Below are 26,582 nucleotides of genomic sequence, written 5' to 3'. Positions count from 1 at the left end.
TTATGTCTCGAATGTGTAAGTTCTTCTCTTGTAAGTGGGTCTAGGGTGTGTTTCCTTTCTAGCACCTGTCCCTCAGGTGCATTACTGCCTTTGTGGTACATGTCCTTTATGTTGATTTGTTCTTTTAGGCCACCCGTCCATCAGATGTGTTTGGTTTTTGAGGTACTTTCCCCCGTGTTATTTAATTTGTTATTCAGATTCCTCTGTTATATTATGTTGATTATGGGACCCTATTCACCTATATGATTTATTTTTGTTACTGTTCCCTTAGTTGTTTTTCTTGATTTGTAGTATCTTCACCCCAAGTGTATTAGTTCCTTTGTGATGCACACCCCTCACATGTGTTAGTTATTTTGTGACCTATTGTGCCTATTCTTTTATGGCATCTGTCACACCAGTGTGTTTGTTTTTGGTGGTACATGTCTTGAAGGTGTGTTACATCTCTTGTGTTGACTTTCATTCTGGTGTGTTTTCTTTGTGGTACATGTCCATCAGGTGTGTTTTTTCATTTATTTTATCTGTCTTTCTGGTATGTGTTTGTGCCAGCTGTCCCTGATATGTGTGAGTTCCTTTGTGATACCTATCCCTTGTTGTGCATTTTAGTTCTTATTGCCTCTCTCTCCTGTTTTATAGCTCCTTATGACACGTTTCTCTCAGATGTATATGTTGTATTGCAGTACCTAAACACAGGTCCCTTTGTTTGGTTTGTCTGTCCTCGAGTATGTTTCTGAGGCAGGTCTCCCTCGTGTTTGGTGGTTTCTTAGAGTTGTCGGTCTCACAGGGTCTTTCATGTGCTGTACCTGTTCCTCAGGAAGTTTTGTTATTGGTACATGTCCGTCATTTATGTTTCTTTTGTTTAACATGACCCCTAGGTGCATTAGTTCATTTGTGTAGTGCCTCTTATTTCTTTGTGGTGCCTGGTGTGTGTGTGTGTACGTGCCAGCCTTTGTGACACCTGCCCCTCAAATGTGATATTGTTTTTTGTTTTACTTGTCCTTCAGTTATGTTTGTTGGCTTGTGTTGTCCTTGGCATGAAGAAGTGTCCTCTGTGGTGCCTGTCAATCAGTGGTCTTAGTTCCTTTGTGAGGGCTGCCCCACAAGTGTGTTTAATTGTTGTGTTTGTTATGGTGCTTGTGTCTAAGATTGCTGACCCAATTTTGCCCCTTTGTCTTCTAGAGAATTGCAGAGCTGACCCAGGAGAAAGAGCTTTTTCTGTCCCAAGTGCCCTCTTCAATCCTGAGCTCAGACGTGCCACCCTTCGACTCCTCAGTAAGAGAGAACCGACAGCACCTTACCGTGCAACTGGCCGATGCCAAAGCAAAGCTGCGGCGTATGCGCCAGGAGATGTGAGTAGAACAATGCGGATGAGCTGCTTGCCTTAAGCCATGGGTGCATTCTGGAACTATTAATAATCCTGGTTATTGTAGATACTTCATAATAGGCCCATCTTACATTCCCTTGTGGAGAAACCAAAGTGGCAGGCTCGCTCTGTTAAATGAGAACGCAGAACTGTCACCAGCCTTCCTTGTTGTGGAGCTTTAGGATTAGAGAGACAGTGTATCTTTACCCTGAAGCTATTTGAGAACTATCTCCTGAGTCTCTGTGTAGTGGAACACTCATAGAAAAAGGTATGTGAGCCTTTTCCAGCTCACTCTGAGCTCTGCTCTGGGAAGACCCCAGACTGGTGGTGTGGTGAAATGTGAGCGCTGAGTTCGGGACTCCTGTAGAGTGGTATGGCTTTCCAGAGTTTGGTAGTCAAAGTTATGAGAGGTTTCCAGGACATCTTCTGTTGGATATACGATTTGTGATTGAGAAATTCCTGGGCCTACACATTAGCTATAGTGTTACTCTGACATGCCCCATAGATGAAATGGGATTCAAACTGGGCTTAGATTGTTGACTTGGCTTCTCTCCTGTACAGTTACGAATGTAACCACTTCCTTCTGATTTTATCTCTAGGGAAGAGAAAGGAGAACAGCTTTTGGACTTTGAACAGGAAGTACAAGATCTGCAAGAGGAGCTGAAAAAGCTAAGACAAGAGGTAACCTTCCTGTCGCCCCTCTTTTCTCTAGACAACCTCTAACCATATGAAAGCTCATTAGTCAAGTGCACCATGGGAATTACAGACATGATCTTCTAAACAGCTCCCCGTTTTCCATTACACAAATACATCTTTTTTAGCCTCTGAAGATATGGCCTTCCCAATGAACTCACTGTTGTACACATAGCTTCAAAATTGGGCACAATAGTAAATATAAGGCATCCAGACCTTGACATAATGCTTCAAATGTTGTCTCCATAACCAAACTCTGTACTCCAGAAATTATCTTTAGAACTGGATGCCAAACTCCAGATGTGAACAACAGAACACCTGATGAGTGTTGGAGAAGAGGACAAAACATTGCTGATGGAGCCTGTAGACGTAACCACAGTATTTCTGATGCAGCCCAAGAATATAGCAGTTATCTCAAGATGTGGCCTTGAGAACCGGACTCAGTACTCAAACAAGCATTTACAATGCAATAGGTCTCGCAGCATTAAAGTTTGAGTTATTGGATTTGTGTATGACAATGCGTTGCATAACATTTTTGGCAAACTTTGAATTGGTGAGCAGTGAGAGTGTGTGCAAGAGTATGCTGTTGCTCACAGCTGTTATTATTCACACAGCTCTGATGATGCACCTCACGCACGGGGCTGACGCAGTTATTATTCACACAGCTCTGATGATGCACCTCAGGCACGGGCTCACAGCTGTTATTATTCACACAGTTCTGATTATGCACCTCACGCACGGGGCTGACACAGTTAGTATTGACACAGCTCTGATGATGCACCTCAGGCACGGGCTCACAGATGTTATTATTCACACAGCTCTGATGATGCACCTGAGCACGGGGCTGACGCAGGTATTATTCACACAGCTCTGATGATGCACCTCAGCACTGGGCTGACGCAGTTATTATTCACACAGCTCTGATGAGGCACCTCAGCACGGGGCTGCCGGCAGTTATTATTCAAACAGCTCTGATGATGCACCTCAGGCAAGGGGCTCACAGCTGTTATTATTCACACAGCTCTTATGATGCACCTCAGGCACGGGGCTGACGCAGTTATTATTCACACAGCTCTGATGATGCACCTCAGCACGGGGCTCATAGCTGTTATTATTCACACAGCTCTGATGATGCACCTCAGGCACGGGGCTGACACAGTTATTATTCACACAGCTCTAAAGATGCACCTCAGTCACGGGGCTCACAGCTGGTATTATTCACACAGCTCTGATGATGCACCTCACGCACGGGCTCACAGCTGTTATTATTCACACAGCTCTGATGATGCACCTCACGCACTGGGCTGACAGTTATTATTCGCACAGCTCTGATGGTGCACCTCAGGCACGGGCTCACAGCTGTTATTATTCACACAGCTCTGATGATGCACCTCACGCACGGGGCTGACGCAGTTATTATTCACACAGCTCTGATTTTTTTTTTTTTTTTTTAAGACGTTTATTAATGTTCAAAGGTGCAGTACATATAGCAAAGCCTACAACCCTGCGGGCCGGCTGCAAAGGAACGGTAAATCGTAAGGGTGCAAGTCTGCATAAGAGGGCGTGTCATTGCGCCCCTTGTGTCCCCGGTACACTAGGACATAGATAGTATAGTCACATTACCTTGAATCAAGAAAAGAAAAGGTCCATAAATGACGTCTTATTTTTAATTTTTTCTAGAACTGAGCCATGAAATCGGCAAACTAAACAAAACATTTCGTATCGGTATGTCCCAATGTTCCTATCGCGACGTCACCACTTAAAGTCCGTCCCATTTGCACGGTGTTGGTAGGAGACACCTCTGATCAGTGTGGTATATGTCGATGATGTTACAGCACATCAGGAGGTCAGTGGTGTGCATGCGCAAGTGTTCTCGGATTTAAAGTGGGACAGCTCCTTTGGGCCATGGTATTTCGCCGGTCGCCGGCCTGGTTAGTGGAGCATGTAGCAGTCAGGTGGAGTAGCCGCGCTGTCGGTGTATCAAGCGGCGTCTACGCCTGTAGCCACCGCCTGGAGCGCCGCTGACGGCTTCTACCCACCGTAGCATGGGGGGTTGGAGAGGCCACCGTCGGTGAGCAGGGGTCCGATACTACAAACATGTGAACATATATGAGGAAGGGGGTGGGGGGGGGGGGGGGTGGAGTGTACTTGCGGGGGCGATGTCAGCAACTCTGTGCTGGGGGCGTATTGCTGGGCAATGACTGCTGGTGGGTGCCCGCGTGGCCGTCGAGCCGTGTCTGAGGTCTGCGCGCTGGGTGATTCGTGTCGGTGTCGGGGGGGGGGGGGGGCGGCGGCGCCGCATGCGGTGGTTCCTGCAATAGAGCATTAGCCTCTGTGGCCCACCTCCGGTGTCGCTTATTCTACGTGAGCCCCCTGACAGTGCCCTCCCCCTGCAGGGACCCCAGGATCCCATCCCAGAGCTGTGCTATCGGGAACTGCCTCAGACCCGCTATTTCTTCCCGGTGGAGCGCCGTGCCTTCCGCCCTGGCCCAGTTAGTAAAGGATGTGAACCAGTGTTTCGGGGTGGGTGGTTCCCGCCGTTTCCAATGTCGTGTGAGCAGCCGTTTGGCCGTGATGAGGCCCAGATCCCAGAACCGTGCCTGTGTTTTGTTCAGCTTGGTTCTTTTATAGAGTCCGAGAATGCACGCCTCCCACGTGTCCGGCAGACCCGGGCCCGTGCTGTGATTCAGGAGTGAAATCACCTCCCCCCAGTACGCGGTCAGGGTTGGGCAGTGCCAAAGCATGTGCAGGATATCTGCACCCAGCAGGTCACATCTGGGACAAACGGCAGTGTCGATCACGAAGTATCTGTTTATTCTATCTGGCGTTGGGTATGCCTGGTGCAATATGTACAGTTGAATGACACGGAAGCGGGAATTGCGGGGGACGTTCACGGGACTAGCTAGGACTAGGTTCCACTCCTTATCTGTCCAATCCCTCCCTCGGTGCGCCGCCCATTTAGCCCTAATCTGCTGTGTGGGTTTTTGCGTGTGGATGAGAAGCGCCTGTGCTAACCAATGCGTGATGTGCGAGCCTCTGCCCATTACATGTAGATATTGGATCAGGTGGTGCATCGGCGGCTCATCCTGGATGTCACCCCAGGAGTCAGTGTATGCCCGTAGTACCGACGCATGGAATAGGAATTGCCCAGCCGGGAGTCCCGTGTTTTCTGATAGTTCCGCAAATGGGAGCAGGGCCCCGTCAGCATACAGGTCACCCATGGTCTCTACTCCAGCTGTGATCCAGTGGTCCAGATTGCGCGGCGTAACCATCCCGCTCCTCCTGGGGGTGCCCAGCAGGGGGAGGGCAGGAGCATACAGTCTGACATTTTGTGTCAGCTTCAGGCTACGGAGAAAGCATTTGCGGGCCACGGCCATATGCAAGGGCAGAGGACGGGGTCCTTTGGTCAATGGGTGAAACAGGGCGTAAACCTGGGGGTGGGTCCATTGGTAGTCCGCAGTGGCCGTATCGTCTAGATGCGTATCGCTGAGCCAGTACGTCACCCATTGGAGCTGTGCAGCTAGGTAATACAGCTCCATGTTGGGGACGGCCAATCCTCCCTCGGCAGTCGGGGAGTACAGTTTAGCCAGCGCCACTCGTGGTCGTCCCGCGTTCCAGATCAAGCCGCGAAGCATTGATTCCAGGTCGCGGAATATCCGCGTGGGGATATACGTGGGGATATTCGCGAAGTGATAGAGTAGCCTAGGGAGCGCTATCATTTTGGAAAGAGCTATTCGGCTGGGCACGTTCAGCGGCAGAGCTTTCCAGAAGGACATCTGGGCTCGCAGGGAGGAAATGGCGCGCACCAGGTTGCCCTCCAGTATGTCCTGTGGGTCTCTATAGATGTGCAGTCCTAGGTATTTAAACGTGGTTGGGTACCAAGTGAGCCGGGCTCCTCCAAGATGCACATCGCATTCCTCCTGGTCCCGGCTGAACGAGTATACCCCGGACTTGGCCCAGTTGACCCTGAGGCCCGAGACCTCCGCGAAGGTCTGGAAGATGTCCGATAGCTCGGCTGGTACTGCGGTGAGGTCCCGCACATAAAGCAGCAGGTCGTCTGCATAGAGTGAGACTGTGTGCGTTCCGTCAGCCAATGGGATCCCCCATTCCGCTCCTCTGTCCCGTAGCAGAGCCGCCAGTGGTTCAATGGCTAAAGAGAAGAGGAGGGGCGACAGGGAGCAGCCTTGCCTGGTGCCTCTGCGCACCCTGATCTTCTCCGACAACAGCCCACCCGTCCTCACTCGGACACTGGGTCTCTGGTAGAGCAGTCCGACCATGTCAGCAAAGGCATCTCCCACCTCGAATCTGTCCAACACTGCTCCCAGGTATGGCCATTCTACTGAATCGAAGGCCTTCTCCAGGTCTAAGACCAGACACCCCGATCTAGGCCAATGCGACAAAGCCGCTTCCTGAATCCGGAAGAGGCGGCATAGGTTACGAGACGTGCTCCGCGCCGGCATGAAGCCGTTTTGATCCGCATGCACCAGAGTTGGTACCTCCAGGGCTAAGCGGCGGGCCAGGAGGGGGGTGGAGATTTTATAATCGGTATTCAGCATGGCCAACGGCCTATAGGACCCCATGAGTGCGCCATCCCTGCCCGGTTTCAACAGCGAGACCAGGTTTGCCTCGTTGAGCGAGTCTGGGAGTGCTGATTCCTCCATCGCAGTATGGTACAATTTGAGCAGTTCCGGAACCAGCGTGTCCGAACACGCCTTAAAGAATTCGGCGGGTAGTCCATCCGGGCCAGGTGATTTGCCGTTGGACAGTGCGAAAATGGCCTCGCGCATTTCTTCCGGGGAGAATGGCGCCCCCAGGGCGTCTTGCTGCGAGCCTATAAGGGAGGGCAGCGGGATGTTCGCCAGGTATTCTGCTATGTAGGCCGCGGAGACTCTCAGTTGCGTTTTGTATAGGGCTTGATAGTGCCCCACAAGCGCCTGATGTATCCTGCTTTGGGTGTACACTAGCTCTCCCTCAGCCGTGCGGATGACGGATACTGGCTCCGTGCGTTCCTCCTGCCTGACTAACCAGGCCAATAGCCTACCGGGTTTGTCACTGTGTTGGTGCACCCGCGCCGAATGGGCCGCAAAGTTGACGTGTCGCAGCCGTTCCAGTAGTGTTTCGTGCTCCGCCCGGGCCGCCTGCAGCCGGTCTCCTGCGCCTCCCGCCGCCTCCTGTTCCCTGCCGAGTAGGTCCGCTTCCACCCTGTGCAAGTCCTCCTCCAGCTTCCACCGTATGCTCCCCTGAGTGCTCAAGCAATGTCCCCTTACCACCACCTTGAATGCGTCCCACTCTACTCTCGGGGAGGATGCTGTATCTGAGTTGTCAGTGAAGTATTGTGCTACGCAGGCCTGCAGGGAGTCTCTAAAGGGGCCATCTAGCAGTAATGCAGGTTGCAGTCGCCATGTGGGGATTGGTGGGCGCGGGCGTTCCCAAGCCATGTGTAGTGTGTGGGGGTTGTGGTCCGAGTGTGTCCGACCCAGGTATTGAGAGTCAGTGATATGCGGCAACATTTCCGTTGATACCATGTATCTGTCAAGGCGAACGTGTAACGTATGTGCTCCCGAGAAATAAGAGTACACCCTAGTGTCAGGATTGTGCGCCGCCATGCATCCTTCAGATCCCACTGTGTCGCCCACTGTGTGAGTGCCCTCGTGGCCCCCTGGGATGTTGCCTCTGGCCTTGGCGGGACCGAGCGGTCCAGCACTGGGTCTAGTACAGTGTTATAGTCGCCTCCCAGTATCCATGGGACGCCGTGCCAGGGCGCCAATTTCTCTGAGATGCGCGCCAGGAAGGTGCCCTGATCCGTGTTTGGAGCGTAAATGGACGCCAGGACCACTGGTTGCCCGTCCCTTCACCAGGACATACCTCCCCTCCGTATCTGTGTGAACTTCTGACATTACGAAGGGAGTTCCCGGCTTTACCCACAGCAGCGCTCCGCGGGCATATGAGGAGTATTCAGTGGCATACAGTTGTCCCCTCCATCTTCGCCTCAGCGCTGTCACCTCCGCCCCACTCAGGTGTGTTTCCTGCAATAGCGCGACCTGCACGTTTTGCCTCTTCAAGTAGGAGTATATTTGATACCTGCGCGCGGGTGTGTGCATACCTCTAATGTTCCATGTACATATTTTTATGGCAGACATTTGGCAATACACAGTCCTCCCTGACATTCCCAACAGCAGCGGCTCCACCAAAGGCCCCAGCAGTGGCTCTCCTAGCTCTCCCGTTCCCACCCCCCACAGTACACTCAGCAAAGTTCGGGAAGACATTAGGACAGGGAAAAAAAACAATGAATAACAACAACCAACAGCGGGCTATCCCCACTAAAATACCAAAAGGGCAGTGGCGGAACGGGCCACCGTCCATGCTCTCAAGGGAGAGGAACATTCTTACTTATCTAAGGGGCAGTGCGTGCTAAGCACAAGTTCGGCAAGAAGGATATATAGTCAGTTAGGGGAAGCAGGTCACTTCCCTGAGCCATTCAATACAGGGCGTTAGTGGCCACCTACTACGGTCCAATGCTCCGAGTGACCCATCCTGTGTACGGCCAGGTGCGGATGTGTGCTGAAAGACCACCCCTTTAGTGCCCTCCCTGCTTACCACTAGTGCCACAAGGGCAGTACACACTGTTCCAGGTGTCCACAGTTCGGTCAGCTGGCAGGGGGGGGGGGGAGGGAGGTGGCCCCAGCAGTGGCGGGCGCCAGTCGCGCATCATTGTCCAGTCGACCACTGCCAGCCCTCCCTCGTTGCGGCAAGGCCAATGCAAACATCACCTGTAGAATCAGTGGATCAGGTCAGAGGTTTGCGGCGTGACGATAGGCAGTTCCACCGAGATCTGTGAGTTCGGGATCCCATATATGGCCTCGTCGTCGTCGCTTGGTACCGGCTGTTGACCGTCCTCCTGGGCTGTCTCTTGGGAGGGTGAGTTGCTCATTTGAGAAACCTTCTGTAATGCATCGCGTTGTTCTTGGAGCATCTGGTCTAGTGTGGGAGAGTGTCTCGCCCCCTCCTCCGCGTGCTGGGACTGTTGGGTCCTATGTCTGCGGCGGCGTAGCGGTCCTCGTGGCCTGGTCCTCGTCTCGCCTCCGCGAGAGTGCTTGGGTGCCGTGTCCGTGCCCCCGTCCAGCCACTCGCTGGCCTCCACGGGTGTGCTAAAGAAGTAAGTGTTGTCTCCCGCCACTACTCTCAGCTAAAAAACGGTGTTGGATCTAGCCCTGATCTCTTGACTGGGTGAGAGCTTTCTGCTTAATTCAGAGACTCTGTCCCTCACCACCCCTTGTTGTAAATATTTTTGTCCACCCTAAGCGTGGAAGGGTATTCTCAGATGTGAGACCCTTGCTCATTGCACCATCAGGATTCAAGCAAACCGGGCCGAAGACGGCTGTAATGCCAGAAACCGGTCCCCGGGAGCTTGTTTCCTTCCCAGTGTAAGAATTGGCTTTTGTAGTTTGGTTTGCCCTGTTCCCATCATGCACTGGGACAGGAACAGACTAATTTGCATACAGCCAGGTTCTGAAACTGGGATGGTGCAGTGAGCTAAAAAACGGTGTTGGATCTAGCCCTGATCTCTTGACTGGGTGAGAGCTTTCTGCTTAATTCAGAGACTCTGTCCCTCACCACCCCTTGTTGTAAATATTTTTGTCCACCCTAAGCGTGGAAGGGTATTCTCAGATGTGAGACCCTTGCTCATTGCACCATCAGGATTCAAGCAAACCGGGCCGAAGACGGCTGTAATGCCAGAAACCGGTCCCCGGGAGCTTGTTTCCTTCCCAGTGTAAGAATTGGCTTTTGTAGTTTGGTTTGCCCTGTTCCCATCATGCACTGGGACAGGAACAGACTAATTTGCATACAGCCAGGTTCTGAAACTGGGATGGTGCAGTGAGCTAAAAAACGGTGTTGGATCTAGCCCTGATCTCTTGACTGGGTGAGAGCTTTCTGCTTAATTCAGAGACTCTGTCCCTCACCACCCCTTGTTGTAAATATTTTTGTCCACCCTAAGCGTGGAAGGGTATTCTCAGATGTGAGACCCTTGCTCATTGCACCATCAGGATTCAAGCAAACCGGGCCGAAGACGGCTGTAATGCCAGAAACCGGTCCCCGGGAGCTTGTTTCCTTCCCAGTGTAAGAATTGGCTTTTGTAGTTTGGTTTGCCCTGTTCCCATCATGCACTGGGACAGGAACAGACTAATTTGCATACAGCCAGGTTCTGAAACTGGGATGGTGCAGTGAGCTAAAAAACGGTGTTGGATCTAGCCCTGATCTCTTGACTGGGTGAGAGCTTTCTGCTTAATTCAGAGACTCTGTCCCTCACCACCCCTTGTTGTAAATATTTTTGTCCACCCTAAGCGTGGAAGGGTATTCTCAGATGTGAGACCCTTGCTCATTGCACCATCAGGATTCAAGCAAACCGGGCCGAAGACGGCTGTAATGCCAGAAACCGGTCCCCGGGAGCTTGTTTCCTTCCCAGTGTAAGAATTGGCTTTTGTAGTTTGGTTTGCCCTGTTCCCATCATGCACTGGGACAGGAACAGACTAATTTGCATACAGCCAGGTTCTGAAACTGGGATGGTGCAGTGAGCTAAAAAACGGTGTTGGATCTAGCCCTGATCTCTTGACTGGGTGAGAGCTTTCTGCTTAATTCAGAGACTCTGTCCCTCACCACCCCTTGTTGTAAATATTTTTGTCCACCCTTAGCGTGGAAGGGTATTCTCAGATGTGAGACCCTTGCTCATTGCACCATCAGGATTCAAGCAAACCGGGCCGAAGACGGCTGTAATGCCAGAAACCGGTCCCCGGGAGCTTGTTTCCTTCCCAGTGTAAGAATTGGCTTTTGTAGTTTGGTTTGCCCTGTTCCCATCATGCACTGGGACAGGAACAGACTAATTTGCATACAGCCAGGTTCTGAAACTGGGATGGTGCAGTGAGCTAAAAAACGGTGTTGGATCTAGCCCTGATCTCTTGACTGGGTGAGAGCTTTCTGCTTAATTCAGAGACTCTGTCCCTCACCACCCCTTGTTGTAAATACTACTCTCAGCTTGGCAGGGAATAGTAGGGAGTACTTGAGGCCCGCGGTGCGTAGCCTCCTCTTCACTTCCATGAAGTCGTGCCTCTGGCGCTGCACCTGGATGGTGTAATCGGGGAAGAACATGATCGACGCATTGTCTATGCGTACCTCGCCCAATCGCCGTGCCTCTCGCAGCACCGTGTCTCTGTCTCTATAGTTCAGTATCCTGAAGAGCAGCGGCCTCGGGTTGGCGCCGGTGGTATAGGGCCTCGTTGGCACCCGATGTGCGCGCTCCACAACGAAGTGTGGTGACAGCGAGCCTTCGGGCAAAAGTGTCCGCAGCCAGTCTTCCACATGTTCGGCCGGGCGGGCCCCCTCCCATTTTTCAGGAACCCCCACAAGTCTGATGTTGTTGCGCCTCGCCCTCCCTTCCGCGTCCTCGGCCCTGTCCTCCAGGAACTCCACTCTGTTCAGGAGGTCCTGCATTTGCCTGTCTGCCTGAGTGACCTTGGGCTCGATCTCCTTCACTGCGCCTTCCAGGGTCTTGGTTCGGTCGGACAGTTTCCTGTGGTCGTCACGCAGGAGGGTCAGGTCCACTGCGACCCCATCTATTTTGGACTCCAGGGAGGTTCTGGTTTGCTGGAGGGACTGTTCCATGCGTTCCATCGCTGCCAGCACGCTGTCGAGCCTCGCAGCCAGTTGCTCGGCGGCCATTTTGTGTATCGGTCTGCCCGTCTTCCCCTTCGGCGGGGCCCCACCAGTCCCGGTGCGGGTCCGCACTCCCCCGGACATGTGCCGGTGGCGCCTATCCGGCAGGGTCGTCCCCCGGTGCTGCTCCAGTGATGGTGTCCCCTGATGTGCTGCGCTCCTGGGTGGGGGACTCTGCGGGTGCCAGCTATTCCCTCAGGTTAGGCCGTCGTTGTTCCCCCCGAGGGGGGGGGAGGGGGTCCACAAGGGGGTGCTTCTCCCTATCGCCCCATGGCTGCGCCTCGCCGGCTCGAATGTTGCAGTGGCCGAGGGGGCGTGTATGACACGTGTGCCCGTGTGGTCTGGGCAGGTCGGTCTGGGCCTGGTCCTCTCTTCACTCATGCCCCACTGTCTCTCCGGCCGCCTTCACCTCCATGGGGGGGGGGTCCGCAGGAGCGCCCCTCCGTGCGTCTACAGTGTGGGGGGGGGATGGCTGTTCTGTCCCCGGTGGTACGCTGCCCCCCGGTCAGAGTTCCAGGCCCTCAGTGTCTGGCTCGGGGGCCGCTACCTCCTGCCGGCCCCTCGGAGTCCGCTTCAGCGTGGTGGGCACCCCGGGTGGCGCCGGTTGCTGTGTGGTCCCTCCGGGGGGGGTAGTCTGCCGTTGGGGCAACCGCCGTCGCCTGCGTCCCCCCCGGGTCGACCACCGCCCCGCCGTGCCTCACCTTGGTCCGGGGCAGGTCGTGTGTAGGGGCCACGGCGCGAACGGGGGGCGCCTGCTCACCCCGTCGCCCGGGCTCGTCCCTGGTGGTCTGCAGCAGTTTAGGGTGTCTTCCGGACCACCGGCGGGTCCACCCGGCAAGGCAGTGTGCAGCCCGTGAGGCCCGGGCAGCTCGGCGAGGGCGGGCTGTCGGGCCTGTCTTCTGGGCCCAAGCCTCGGACTTTCCTGGATGTGCCGCCGGCCCGGGAGCGCCCTGTCCCGCAAGAGGGCCGTGGGAGAGGTCGGGGTCGGCCCCGTCGGAGCTCGGGAGCAAAAGTTCGCCAGATGTGCCGCGGCGGGTTCCGGGGGGGTCCGCTCGAGGTTTCGGGCGGCCACGTCCAAAATTGCCGGATAATTGGCTCAGGGAAGGGGAGCCGATAGCGGAGCTCTACCCAAGAGCGTCCGTCGCCATTGCGTGCTTAGCCACGCCCCCCATTCACACAGCTCTGATGATGCACCTCAGGCACGGGCTCACAGCTGTTATTATTCACACAGCTCTGATGATGCACCTCAGGCACAGGCTCACAGCTGTTATTATTCACACAGCTCTGATTATGCACCTCAGGCACGGGGCTGACACAGTTATTATTCACACAGCTCTTATGATGCACCTGAGGCACGGGCTCACAGCTGTTATTATTCACACAGCTCTGATGATGCACCTCACGCACGGGGCTGTCGCAGTTATTATTCACACAGCTCTGATGATGCACCTCAGGCACGGGCTCACAGCTGTTATTATTCACACAGCTCTGATGATGCACCTCAGGCACGGGCTCACAGCTGTTATTATTCACACAGCTCTGATTATGCACCTCACGCACGGGGCTGACGCAGTTATTATTCACACAGCTCTGATGATGTACCTCAGGCACGGGCTCACAGCTGTTATTATTCACACAGCTCTGATGATGCACCTCAGGCACGGGCTCACAGCTGTTATTATTCACACAGCTCTGATGATGCACCTCAGGCACGGGCTCACAGCTGTTATTATTCACACAGCTCTGATTATGCACCTCACGCACGGGGCTGACACAGTTATTATTCACACAGCTCTGATGATGCACCTCAGGCACAGGCTCATTATTCACACAGCTCTGATGATGCACCTCAGGCACGGGCTCACAGCTTTTATTATTTACACAGCTCTGATGATGCACCTCACGCATGGGAGGTCTCAATCGAGAAATCGTCCCCACTGTAAAAGCTATGAAGACATGGAATTTCAAACTGCAGTTGTTAAAATGAGTTAAAACATTAGAACGCGGTTCGATGCAGGAAATTTCTAAACGAGGAAAGGTGTTGAATAATTCAGAAAAACAGAAAAAAAAGTAGAATACGTTTTTAACCAGAACTTCAAGTTCCTTACTGGTAAATGCTTCAGAAAATAATTCACTTTAATTTAATGTATTTTATCAAATGTAATTTATGCGAACAAAGAAATGCGTTAGTACGATGCAGATGGCCAAGCCGCCTATTGTCATCCGTTTCCACTGGTCTCTGGTCATCTACAACCTACTTTTCGACTACAAACCATAGAAGATTTACCCCCAGCTGCCACCCACTCACTGCCCCTTCCTTCATTCCCCGATCAATGTTAACTACACAACAAGCACTGCACCATTCAAACACCTGACCCAACTCCCCTAACCTGTATCTCTGACATCAACATACCTGCCATCTCACACCGCGACACACACCTGGTTACATTAACCACCATGTCTTGAGCCTGCAGTGGCCACCTGTCATATACTAACTGGATCCCTCCGCAAGTTCAGCTTCATGTCCGGTGTCTGTAGCTAATCTTCAAACAGACGTTATTGGTCCATAATTTTTAACACTTCCGGGTCGCATAATAACCAATACTACGGCTGAACATATACTGGGCGTCATCTACGAGTGGAAAGTACTGGTAACGTGTTAGTTGATCGTAAAATGGACGAAGCAGCTGCAAACTGGAGTGACATCTTCGTAATCACAAACATGGAAGCGATTACAAAATAAAAAATCATTTCGAGCGGAATGCAAAACCAACAAAATGATTAACAAAGTTAAACATGCATTAAGTTACCTACGGGATCAACAAACGAAAGTGCAATACCTCGACCGTGAAAGAAAGGCACGTCCAGGCTGCCGTCTTCCTTGTTTTTTATTTTTTTATTTATTTAATGTGATTTTATATAGCGCGAACTTTACCCAAAGGTGTCAGAGCGCTTTATATAAGAACCAGTTGCAAAACATAAGGACTAAGGATTACATGCGTTACATAAAAGATACAAAAAATTGCAAATGTACAAGATGTAAAGTCACACAAAGAAGAGACTGGTGATTAGAGTTATCTCTATATACCATAAAGCACTTTGTGTATGTCAGGTGTGGGTGCACATGTTATAGATGTATATGTGCAGTGTGACTTATGCTATCTATTAAACGTGTGTGTTGAGTCAGACCAGATGCCCCTCCACTCCCAGAACAATTTTAATAATTTTCTTTATGATACTCTGTTCATCTGCACGTAAGGTTTATGGCTGTGGCATTTTCCAGGCACATCAGTTAAAATCACACCAAGGCCTTCTGACCAACAGTAGAGGTGTTCACACTTGTAAAGTAATTGTAGTGTGCACTCTTTGTGTCGTTTTTATGTCGATTACATTCTACTCGTAAAAAGCCGAAATTTGGCTTTCACACTGCGGCACGTAGGCGCAGCTCTTCTGTGATTTATTTACAGGCCCTGGTGTTGCCAGGTCAATGCGTTCCCGTCTAGCTGGCCTGATCAGATTTAGGTTAGGGGCCCATTCCCCCTAATGCAACCTGTACAGAGCAGCCTGGCTTATAAACCTCCCCGATGCTCAGCTTGCCGCTTACCTCCGGCGACTCCATTCACCAATGCTTTTTCCTCCTTCACAATTTCATAGCAAGTGAAGTGGTGGACGTGGGCAGTGATAACAAGCATGCTGCCTTCCGTGAAGCCGGCCAGAAAGAGAGCCGTCATCGGCAAGCGGCGGAGACGTGGCGCCGTGAGCGTGTGCGCGACCAAATGCGCGCGTGGCCAGCCCTTGTCGCTCCCTCTCCCATTCAGAATGCTGGGCGCATGCCCAGCTCTTGTCTCCCTTTGTCGGCTGAAACGATTGCTATAGTTCTCTGCAGAAAACGCGCTTCGCGGGTCTCTAAGTCGAGACCTAAAAAGCAATGCCCAGAATTGGACAAATGCGAATATGTCTGCATTGTTTCAAGAAAAAATATCATAACAATGGGCTTCAAAGAGCTAAATTGTCTTGCCTCCCATTCTCTTTCTCTACTCTGTTTTTTTACTTCAGGTCCTTTGATCCAGCGGCTTACCAGCAACAGGTACTCCAATACCATTTACTCACCTGGGCCCATAAACACACACAGCCTGGCAATGAACCACTGGGGTCAGTTGTTTATGATTTCCTACTATTTCAAGATTAGTCACTTCTTATTTTCAACTAACCTTTCACTGATCAAAAAGTTATTTCCTCTAGTCAATGGACCATTAGTTGAACTAGTTGATGGTGAAATGACATGAAATATTCTTCTTACATTTATAAATGACCTCAGACTCAGGAAGTATTTTAAATCCTTATATAAATTAATTTCATGTGAACCATTTACAAAGTACAGTACAGTCCCCATCATAGGAAGAAAAATGTGATTAATTAATCATCAAACACTTACTTTTATATCTTGCAATGACATATGCTCAGAAAGGAGAGGATAGAGAGAAAAGAACATTGGCAAATACACAGGAAATATTTACCCAGGATGGTGTGAAAACCAACCCCCTGGTCAAGGAGCTGGGAAGGGTCCCCCGTGGAAGATCAGACGACAAAGGCTTCAGGACAGGAATCAGGACAAGATAGATGACCTGTCTACCACCGACGCTCACGTAGCACCCCTCTCTGACACTCTCTTCCTCCTCTAGATTCTTCCGCGATCTTCTTCTAAGTAAATTAATTTAAGATAGATGAGTCTGCAATCGATTCTTCATCAGCATTTCTCGTCACTCCAACAGCATCTCGAGCTCTGCAGCATTCAGCAAAATTGTTTTCCTAGTTTGCATAATCTCAGTTATTTCCCCTTGCACAACCCTTGCATTTCATATTTTACATAGTCTCATTATATCATACTACGTACATTTATAATACATTTCCAGTTTGTGCAGTGTCCATCTAATGAGGTTTGAACAATGGGAGCATATTCCTGGTTTGTAAATACGAGTATGTTCACAGTTTCCCCAGCCAATGATATTTGTTGTGTATTTCTAATGGAATAATCCAAGTGTTTCTCAGCTTCCTCATTTTATAAATTGAAATGACTTAATTCCCAGCTCTTCACCTTTGAGCTCCCACAGTGGGGATAGTATTCTTAGATTACGACTCTGAGAATGATAGTAAATACGTTTTGACAACAAGAAATGTGGCATTTTCGAGAAGGCAGCAAAGCCTTTGTGTTACATTTATCAATCATACATGTCCTTATTTTCATCCATTGCATCCATCTTTAATATGCATGCATTCTGTAACATAGCCTTCTATTTACACAGCAATCAAAGAGGTCAATTAATAATTCATTTTTCAAGGGGGTCGAACATCTGAAAGATTTTTCAACATTTGCATAGTCATCAGGCATTTTTTTATCCTTTCTGTTAGATCAGTAAACAACTTATCATTAAGGATGGAAAGTTTCATATGTATATCTCAGCAACTGCCCATTCTTGCATATATGCAATCCAATCAACTATATTTGGTGTAGTGTTTTTTTAATGATTAGTGATTATTGATAACACACATACAGTACAAGTACATTAACAGAGGCATATTAGTGATCTGAAAGTTTATGAGCAAAGTCAATCAGCATCACAGCAGAACAAGTATTGTCTACATCCAATCGTAGCCATATGTTTAGCCGGTCCTCTTACTCCGTTAGCACAACACCACAGGGTTAAGGATTAACAAGTCCCTGACATCCCCCGCTGAGACATCCCAGCTCTGGGTCCTCCCCATTGCAAATGATTATATCGGTCTCAGGTAGTAGTGTGGGAGCATTGGTCGCATCCGGCACCGAGGCGCCCCCATCCCAGCAGTATTTTTCCATAAGCTTTCATGTCTTGTTTCACTACATACACCCTAAAGAGGCCCCATATGTCTTTTGGTTGTGAGGTAATCGGGCGCATCAATTGATAGGTTTCAATTTTAGAATTTGATCATTGCAGACTGTCAAGTCTCGAAGCCAGTCGACACTGCTGGGTGTACTAAGGCCCCCCAGTGCATTGCCACCTTATGTTTAGCCAAGACTAGTGCTATCGCTATGAAACACCTGGGTCCTTTGGGAGTATCCTTGACGTGGGCCAGTAGTGTTATGAGTGGGTGGGCAGGCAAGCAATGATTTGTCATCTGAGCCAGCAGGGACAAAACCACCTCTTAGTAAGCCAGAACAGGATGACACCCCCACACCAAGTGGAGGAAGCCCGCATGTTACACCACACAGTTCATGCAGCTGTGAAAGCGTGATGGATCTATATAGTGTTGGTGAGCTGGTGAAGTGTTTCCTCTGTGTGAGTATTTTCAATGTAGCAGTTTGTTGATTCGGGGATAGTCATCCCGTTTGGGCACACTAATATCGCCAGTGCATGTCTGACAATGGTGCAACCAAGTCCTCATTCCATGCTCCCTGAGCAGGCACTGCCCAATCTAATGCTTCTGCAAAACAATGACATATAGAAGAGACACCCATCTCAACATATCAGATAAGGTTATCAGCTGAGTCACTGGTGCATAGTCCATAGGTTCCACAGAGTAACCTGGAATTCCTTCCTGAACTGTGCTGCTGGGCAAATGCTGCACTGTGTAAGGTTGTAGGATTCCCAAGTGCCTGAAACCGGTGCAGTCTAAGGAACTGTCTGCCCATGTACAAGAGGCCAAGTTCTGATATGGCCATTTTATGCGGGATTTTCTGTATCACCCATTCCTGGGGGAGAGGTAGCAAAGGATGGATTAAAAAGGGGAGTGCTGGAGAGCATAAAAAGGAGCCACCCATTCTGTGGCGTAGTGTTCGCCATTACCAGCACGCTGTAGCTTGTTTTCACCTCCTTCTGAGGCCTTGGCAACCACAGAGTAAGAATCACTGCTAAAGGGGCGTCATCCACCTGGTCTCGTTCAGGTACTAAGTAAGGAAGACTTGCATCAGGATGATACCAATGATCGCAGAGTTACAATGTGCTGCTTAATAATGGAGTTCAAACGCAGTGAGTTCAAAGCCTCCATTCTCAAAGGGGAGGGTTATCATGTCCCAACATATCCTAGCATACCAGTTGGCCTAAAGAAGGTCTGATCGAGAAGGATTTAAGTTGTTGAGGGAGATAGGGATATTTTGGAATAAATAAATAGGTGTAGGCAATACCAATATTTTAAGCAATGCCACTCTGCCAATCAGGGATAATGTAAGTCTGAAGCAAGTGGCTATTTGATGCTCTAGCAAGTTAATGGTAGAACCATTGTTTAGACGAAGGACGGTCTCCATCTCTGTGTATGGAAATTCCCAGGTCTAGGGCTCTGTGCTATTAGTTTTTGGGAATATGTGTGTTTTGTCCCATCCGATGCCAATACCCAAAGGTCTACTAAATCTGACAATTTCCCTTATCAGTGGGAATACGTTGTTTATCTGACATTTAATGAAAATCGAAATGCCATCCATGTACAGTGATAATATTTTCCCAGAATGGAAGGAAAGCCGTCTATGTAGGTGCCTTTTGGGAAGGTGTTTTCTCAGGGGGTCCATGACTAGGATGAAGATAGTGGGGATAGGAGCTATCCTTGTCAGAGACCCCAATATATATCGAGAATGGGTTGGATAATAGACCGTTAACTGTAACTCTAGTGGTGGTGAGGTGTGCATAGAGCAGCTGGGCCAGTGCCAGGAATGCCATCTAAACATCACAGCGCCTCAGTGTTTTCATGAGAAAAGGCCACTCCAGGGAGTCAATTACCTTTACAGCATTTAGTAACAGTAAAGCTCAGGATTTAGCTGGTGTAGAATTATGAAAATTGTGTGCAAATTGTTTAATGTAGACCTGCGAGGAACAAAGCTATACTCCACCAGGGAAACGACTTTTCGTAACAGGGACGGTCTGTTCATGATCGCTTTGACAAGGATTTTATTATCTCAATTGAGCAGCAATATTGTCCTGTAGGAGGCACATCAATGAGCATTTCTCCTGGACTTGGGGATCACAGAAATCACTGTCTTGCTTAGTGACGTAGGGAGCATTTAATCAGTGAGTGCCTTTGCGCATACCTCCAGGAGATGAGGAGCCAGTGTATGTTTCTAAGTTTTGTAAAAATCAATTGTGAGGCCATCCGAGCCCTGTGCTTTTGCCCCAGCTAAGGCATCAGTGGCCGCCACTACCTCTTCCACCAAAATTGGGTGACTTAAGAATTGTTAGTGGTTGCTGCCCAACCAAACCAAGGCCACTTCATCTGGGTAGTTGGAGAGAGAGTCAATAGGTCCTACCATTCGAGTCTCTTATAAGCGTGTATAGCAGGTCAAACTCAGCCAACATGTGGTTCAGCGTTTGTATTTCTAACATTGATATATCTATTTGTAGATGATTCTGAATGCAAACGGATAAACCCTTATCTGACTGTCTGTAATCTGCTCTGTTCCCCACTATTTCTACAGAACCGCCAGCTGCTGAGCGATGCCCGCCTGGTCAGAGTGTATCGGGACGAGATGGATGCCTTGCGTGAAAAGGCTGGCCGTGTAGACAAGTTGCAGGCTGAGGTCAAGTCCTACAAGGAACGCCTGCCCAGCCTAGAGATATACAAGGGAAAACTGGAGGTGAGATAGTGAAAAGGGAGTGTAAATAGGTGGAGAGACAAGAAGAGGTGTCAAAATATTTATTGGTAGGTGAATATTGATATGAAGCTCAGGCACACCCATTTTTGACCAGTCCTGCCATCTCTAGGTACACACACCATGCATGTTCTACACCTTGCTTCATCCTCCACAGTTTTGTGAAGTGAGTACTAAATAAAAAAAATATTCAGTACATCAATAATAGGTGTGGTCCCTAACCCACAACCTTTGCTTCCAGTAACCTCGCTTTCATTGTGCATCAGTTCTCTGAGCCATTTCTCGCATGTGGTTGCCTTTATGGTACTCATTACTTGCGGCGCAGTTAATTGCGATATGTGCTGTAATTGCTGTAACGCACATATTGCAATTATGATTTTTGAGACAAATATCAGTAGGTGAAATCAGCTGATATTTATCAGGAAGAATGACAGGTATTTTTTGGAACATGTGGATTTTTTTACGGTAAGCACCAAAGTCTGCACGTATTTCTCCCAAAATTCAGGATTGGTTGGAGTTTATCACATCCAATAAATTTCGACTCCGCAGTCAGATTATATCCGGTACGATAAATATCAAACATTTACCGTGCCATTCCTAATGAGATCCTTTATGTATTCATAGTACCAGAGCTAATACAATGAACTTGCCTTCATGTTTGTCTTTCATTTTTGTTTGACAGTATGCCCAGAAAATGTACCTTGCAAGTATCTAATGGTCTCACCCTGTCTTGTAATTTCTTGTGATATATTGTGGATCGACACACAAGTTTGAGCCATTTATATTGTAATTTTTATCTTTGTCATTGCTCCAAAGCACTTTTTGTGTGATTGGATGTTGTTTTTAGCATTTGTGGGAAGTGTTGGTTGTAGTTGAGTGTAGTATACAAGGTTCTAAGATAAGATCCAAACATGTAGCGGCAAAATGTACCATGTGCCGATGTCAAAAAGCTTGATAATAGGTATGTCCTGCACACATGGGCATTCCCTTTTCTTTGATGTAGTCCATGTTGTGAGATCAAGTGATTTTAAATGGCAAGCTTTTGGAATATCAAGGTGGTTGTGAAATATTCTTACTCTTGCAGGAGTAGTGTTTCAGAGTTTGCTCATCTGCACAGACAAAGAGGTCCAGCCAGTGAGAGATTTTCTGAAGGAACGAATGGTCAGAAGTTGGACCACTTTAGGGAACAGTGGCCTAGTTTGGCCGTAGGTACATTGTGTAGGATTAATGCAGAATGGCCAGGTCCATGGATGGCTGCGTGTGCCATGTGCATAGCTTTGTACATGATAAGACGAGCCACAGGCAGCCAGTATAAAGACTAAAGGACCAGTGAGATGTGGTCTGAGAAATGCAGGTTCTCTAGTATTAGATCTCTCACACACTCACATTCTTGAATATTCATGGTTATTAGGCTGGGAATCTTCAGTAGTCAGTGTTAACATAGCGGTATATGCTCACAAACTCAGATAACAAACATAAGCAGTACTTCAGGCCTCTCTTTTGTATTTGGCTGGGGGAGTCCTTGGAACTCTGTTCAGATGGCTTACATTCCTTTTCAGGCTGGAATTTTATTTATACCCTGTGAGTCTTGTGAGACCAGCAAGATCTTCCATGATGACCCCCGTAAGAAACGTCTGCTATGTTTTCATTGCTTTGGCCGCATGTCAAGGGGCTGCAAAATCTGTCAGACCTTTAGACAAAAGACTCTGATTGATGGGCAGGCACAAACCGTATGCATTCTCAGTGAACTATCACTGAGTGTGGTTCTGCTACAAGTGCTCCTCGGCAAGACTAAAAAATAAGTGTTGATGCTGATCCGAGCATTAACTATCCCTACTGTGAAACCTTGTGAACCTTTCTTAAAGGTGCAGACTCCTGGTGAGGTAGAAAGCTCTTGGAAACAGTAGGAGTTACATGGCCTTATACACTGCACCTATTTCTCTTCATCCGTACTCATTGAAAATATCAATTCAATTGTCAACATCGCTACTGATGATTCCTCATTGACTACAGCAAACAAAACATCTTCTTCAAAAGAGCACAAGGCCAGTGTTTACCCGCCAGAAGCATTTACAATGCCTTCAAGGTCAAGAGTCCCCGCAAAAGGGACACTAGTGATGACTTCGTCAATGAATCTACTTCATCTGCGTTAACAACTGCTTCAACTCTATTGACAAATACATCATCACCAGCCTGGATGACCACATCAACACTCTTTCTCCATCCACAACTTCATTGTCGATGATTCTTCCACTGACTGATCTATCATTAACGGCACCTTCGTCAATGGTTATTGTTCCAGTGGTTCCTCGTGGTCCTCTAGTTTCCAGATTATTTTTCATGTAGAATAGCTGTTTCATCACCATAACATTAGTGCTGCCACCTCAAATCTTAGAGTAGCCTCCATCTGGCCTTAAGGCTGTTGACATTAACAAACTGGACTGGGGCTATGAGGAATCTGTTATAGGTTCTGACATGTCACATCGGCAAAGAGCATGGGGATCAAGCTTTGGATCCTCTTGACCTGGGCATTTATCTTATTCCAAGTGACTCTGAGGAGTAACAGATGTAGGAGCACATATGATGGTCAGCCCGTCTTCCCTCAGCCTTGTAAGCTTGAGGTACCAGCTGACTACCTAGAGTCTTTGGAGTACATAATGGAGAGCATCTGTGACTCACTTCCTCTTCCCAGCAGCCATGCTCACATTTACAAAACATACCACTTCAGCCACGTCCGTGTCTAATTCTTCTGCAACCTCACACTGATTCTGATGTTTTAGACCATGGTCAAAGAGAAGATTATAATAATGATGACAAGATGTTCAAGACAGAGTCATTCCGGGTAAAGCAGTGCCCATATTTGATGATTATTTTATGGGTAATGAGCCAGCACTGAGCCTCAGCCGTAAGATTCACCACCTCCCCCCATTGTCCCCCCAAAGTTCCTTATAGCTTCCACACTGACATCAGCAGGGCATTTAACAAATTTGTGGGAAAACATCACTCCTTTTTGATTTTAAAGACATTTTGCAAAAGACAAAGAGGGCCATCCTATTACTTGATCATCTGTGGATGGATCCTTTGTCCCAAATGAAGATCCGCACACAGACAAGGCCTTCCTTGCCAAACTGGATAACAGTATAAACCAGTAGATTCTGCTCCAGCTTTCCTTCTCAACCAGTTTCAAACAAAATCAGTAATTTTAGAAGCCACTGAGAGAGAACCAGGAATCCATCATCGCCCTTGGTTCCTCCAGACAAACAGGATTGCCATACTTGCCTTTGCATGTATGGCAGTCAAACTGTTTAATGGTAGAACCATTCTGGCATGTCATGATAGGCAATTATAGCACAGTTTTAAAACTTTTAGGCTAAACCACAGGTATGTTGCAAAGAACAAGCCAAAACCTTGCTCCGAAAAGGAGAACATGTCTCTTCTGCTTTGATAGACTCCTCTTTTGATGCCCCAGCCAATGGTTTCCTCCAGATGTGAACAGGGGCAGTGTTGCCCTGGTGCGGATGATAAAAAAGCACTTCTTTATGCCCAGAAATACATCCAAAAGTACTATACATTCCATTCAATAGCAAGCAACTTTTTGGAAATTGTGTAGATGAAGGACTGCAGGCAATCAAAGCAGACATGGGCACAGCCTCTTTACTTGGCTTGTTGCAATGTGAGAAGAGCTTCCAATCGAGAAAACAATTTTATAGACAGTGTTAGTACTCAATCTTTAGGACTTTTCAACCCTATCGCCAGTCAGGATATTTCAGTGAACCATGTTTTACCAGCATGGCTCCCAAAGGCAAGAATGCAGATATGTCAAGCAATTGTCCTTCATCGGGCAAACCAAAGGGCAACAGATGACCCTTTTCAGGCTGCCCAACCCTCTTAACAACCAAGCTGGTGGGAGGGAAAATACGGGATATTTTCCAGCCTGGGACGTTATAACATCAGACCACTGGGTGGCTGGATGTTATTCGGCATGGCAGCATCTTAAAATTCATTTTCAAGCCTCCTCTAACACCACCAAAAAAGAAGTACTATCTACATCTTGCAGGTCTAAATACCAAAACGTCTTCAGAAAATTTAAATAGAGATCACCCCCAACTCCCAGTCGAATAAGGGATTTTATACTTTGTTCTTTCTGATGCAAAATACATCAGGAGAATGATGCATATTCTAGACCTAAGATCACTCAACACATTTATAATGAAACAGTCCTTCAGAATGGTTTATCTTCCCTATATGCTGCAGCCTATTAATAAGAGAAAGTTCCTAGTGACCCTCACCCTCCAGGGTGCTTGCCTTCATATTCCAAATCAAAGCACAGGAATTTCCTCCTATTTGTGGTCAGCCGGGTCTGGTGGCTCAGTGGACTAAAACAGCCACTGCAGGGGCCTGTGTTCGACCTCATGGTCGTAGGTTCAAATCCCGGCAGGTCCACTCAGCCTTTCATTCATCCGAGGTCGATAAAATGAGTACCATTGAGTTGGGTAACATTAAACATCTGTTATTCAGCGCCAAGACACCTACGGGTAATCTTGCGCTTTACAAATACACATGTTATGTTAGCTTGTCAGCATTTTTAATTCAAGGCGCTGCATTTTGGTTTTCGTTAGGCCCCCACAGTCTACACTAAATATATGGACCCAGGGACAACTACACGTGGTGGTAAGGAATAACAGTGTTTTCCTACCTGGATGACTGGCCCATCAAAGGCTCATTCCTCGAATGCATGAACAATGTAATGAACTCCTTCATACAACTGCTATACGGGTTGGGTCTGACCCTAAATAGGGAAAGTCAACACTAAAGCATTAGCAGATCATATTCCTAGGACCCTGCCTCACCATGCTCAGCAGCAAAGCTCATCCATCACAGGAAAGTGGTAATAAGCTCATGTTTTTGGCAAAAGAACTCAGTAAACGCATACAGCTTTCAGTTCGCAGGTATAGGTCTATGCAGGGATTTATGTCATCATACATTCCTTTTAACCCTAAGTGCAGTCTCTGCCGGCACACTCTCCAAGAAGAACTGCATCTTCTGTGGCAGCAGGTGACACATCATGTGGATGATGTTGCTTCTTTGACTTTTAAAACAAACCAGCCACTGCTTGGTCGACTGACCCAGCAAGCATCAGGTCAGGATATATACTTGAAAAATCATCATTTCAGATGTGTCCCTCCATATTTGCAGAGCCCACCTCCAGAATATTTCTGCCACTAGCCTTTGTGTGAAAGAAACAAGACTTCTGATAGAGATTTCTAACCACAGATTCCTCATCTTAGAATATTTCCCAGGAGTCAAACTACATCCAAAAATTTTTTAACAGTACCTCTGCACGCTGATAGGTGGTATGGATCGGCTCTGACTCGGCATCATCTGCGTTGGAAGTGACGTTTGCTGCGCCTATGTAGGGCACTTTTTTCAACCCTTTTGTCGATTGTTTAAGCTTTCTGCTCTTAATGTGTAAGGGATATGTCTCCCAACAAACCCACGGGATTTAAATCGTGGGAGGAATGTCACAAACAGATGTGTGTCTCTGACTCACACTTGATTTGCCTGTGGTGCCTGGGGTCAAGCCAAAGAGCAGCTCCCATGGGTGATGGTCATCCCTTTCCAAGTTGTTGTCGAAGTGGGGTAAGTCAAAGTAGTACAAGAAGAGGTTGAAGGGCTCTTCGACCTCTCCTAGTCAGTACCGTGCTTCCATGCCCTGCTGCCATTTTACATGCGTAGAGCTGAAGGCCAGGTCTCCTCCATGCTTCCCCGAGTTCCCTTGAGTTGGAGCTTCCACAACCCCACCCAAGGAGTCTTATGATGCCTTATAGCGATCTTTGGGCAAATGGCTCCCTCTGGCGTGTCTTAAGGCCCCACGGACCCGAAAGATGACCTGCCGGCGGGTTCATCCCCGATGACAACCAGGACCTCTGGATGATGACTGACACCCACACCGATACCTGTGTCGGTTCCAGTTTCCTTGGTGCAGATTCAGGCACAACTTGAGGAGGACCCCATTGTCCTCTCTGACTCCGAGACGGTGCTGCTTCAATACCACTCAATGTCAGCAACCCAGACCTCATCAACCTACCCTGAAATTGCCAACTCTTGGGCTGCCCCACTTTCCCAGAGGGGGGTGATGATGATGAGGGCTTTGGCTCCCATAGTATGATCCTACGAGGATGAAAATTGGTATGATTAGTTAAGCGATCC

The 26,582-nt window shown here is 48.7% G+C and overlaps 1 protein-coding gene across 1 annotated transcript in view; it reads left to right on the top strand.

The window, feature by feature from the left end:
- LOC147691849 (uncharacterized) overlaps positions 1–26,582 on the top strand; it is a 323,118-nt gene that overhangs the window by 100,938 nt on the left and 195,598 nt on the right. Inside the window, exons 8-10 of the mRNA XM_086938124.1 lie at positions 1,177–1,346; positions 1,960–2,041; positions 20,199–20,357. Of these exons, the coding sequence (XP_086794250.1) occupies positions 1,177–1,346; positions 1,960–2,041; positions 20,199–20,357 (411 nt within the window). The remainder of the gene's footprint in view (positions 1–1,176; positions 1,347–1,959; positions 2,042–20,198; positions 20,358–26,582) is intronic.

This window comes from Lissotriton vulgaris, chromosome 9 (genome assembly GCF_964263255.1).
Source record: "Lissotriton vulgaris chromosome 9, aLisVul1.2, whole genome shotgun sequence".
Classification (NCBI taxonomy): domain Eukaryota; kingdom Metazoa; phylum Chordata; class Amphibia; order Caudata; family Salamandridae; genus Lissotriton; species Lissotriton vulgaris.
This window is presented reverse-complemented; position numbering and strand designations above follow the sequence as displayed.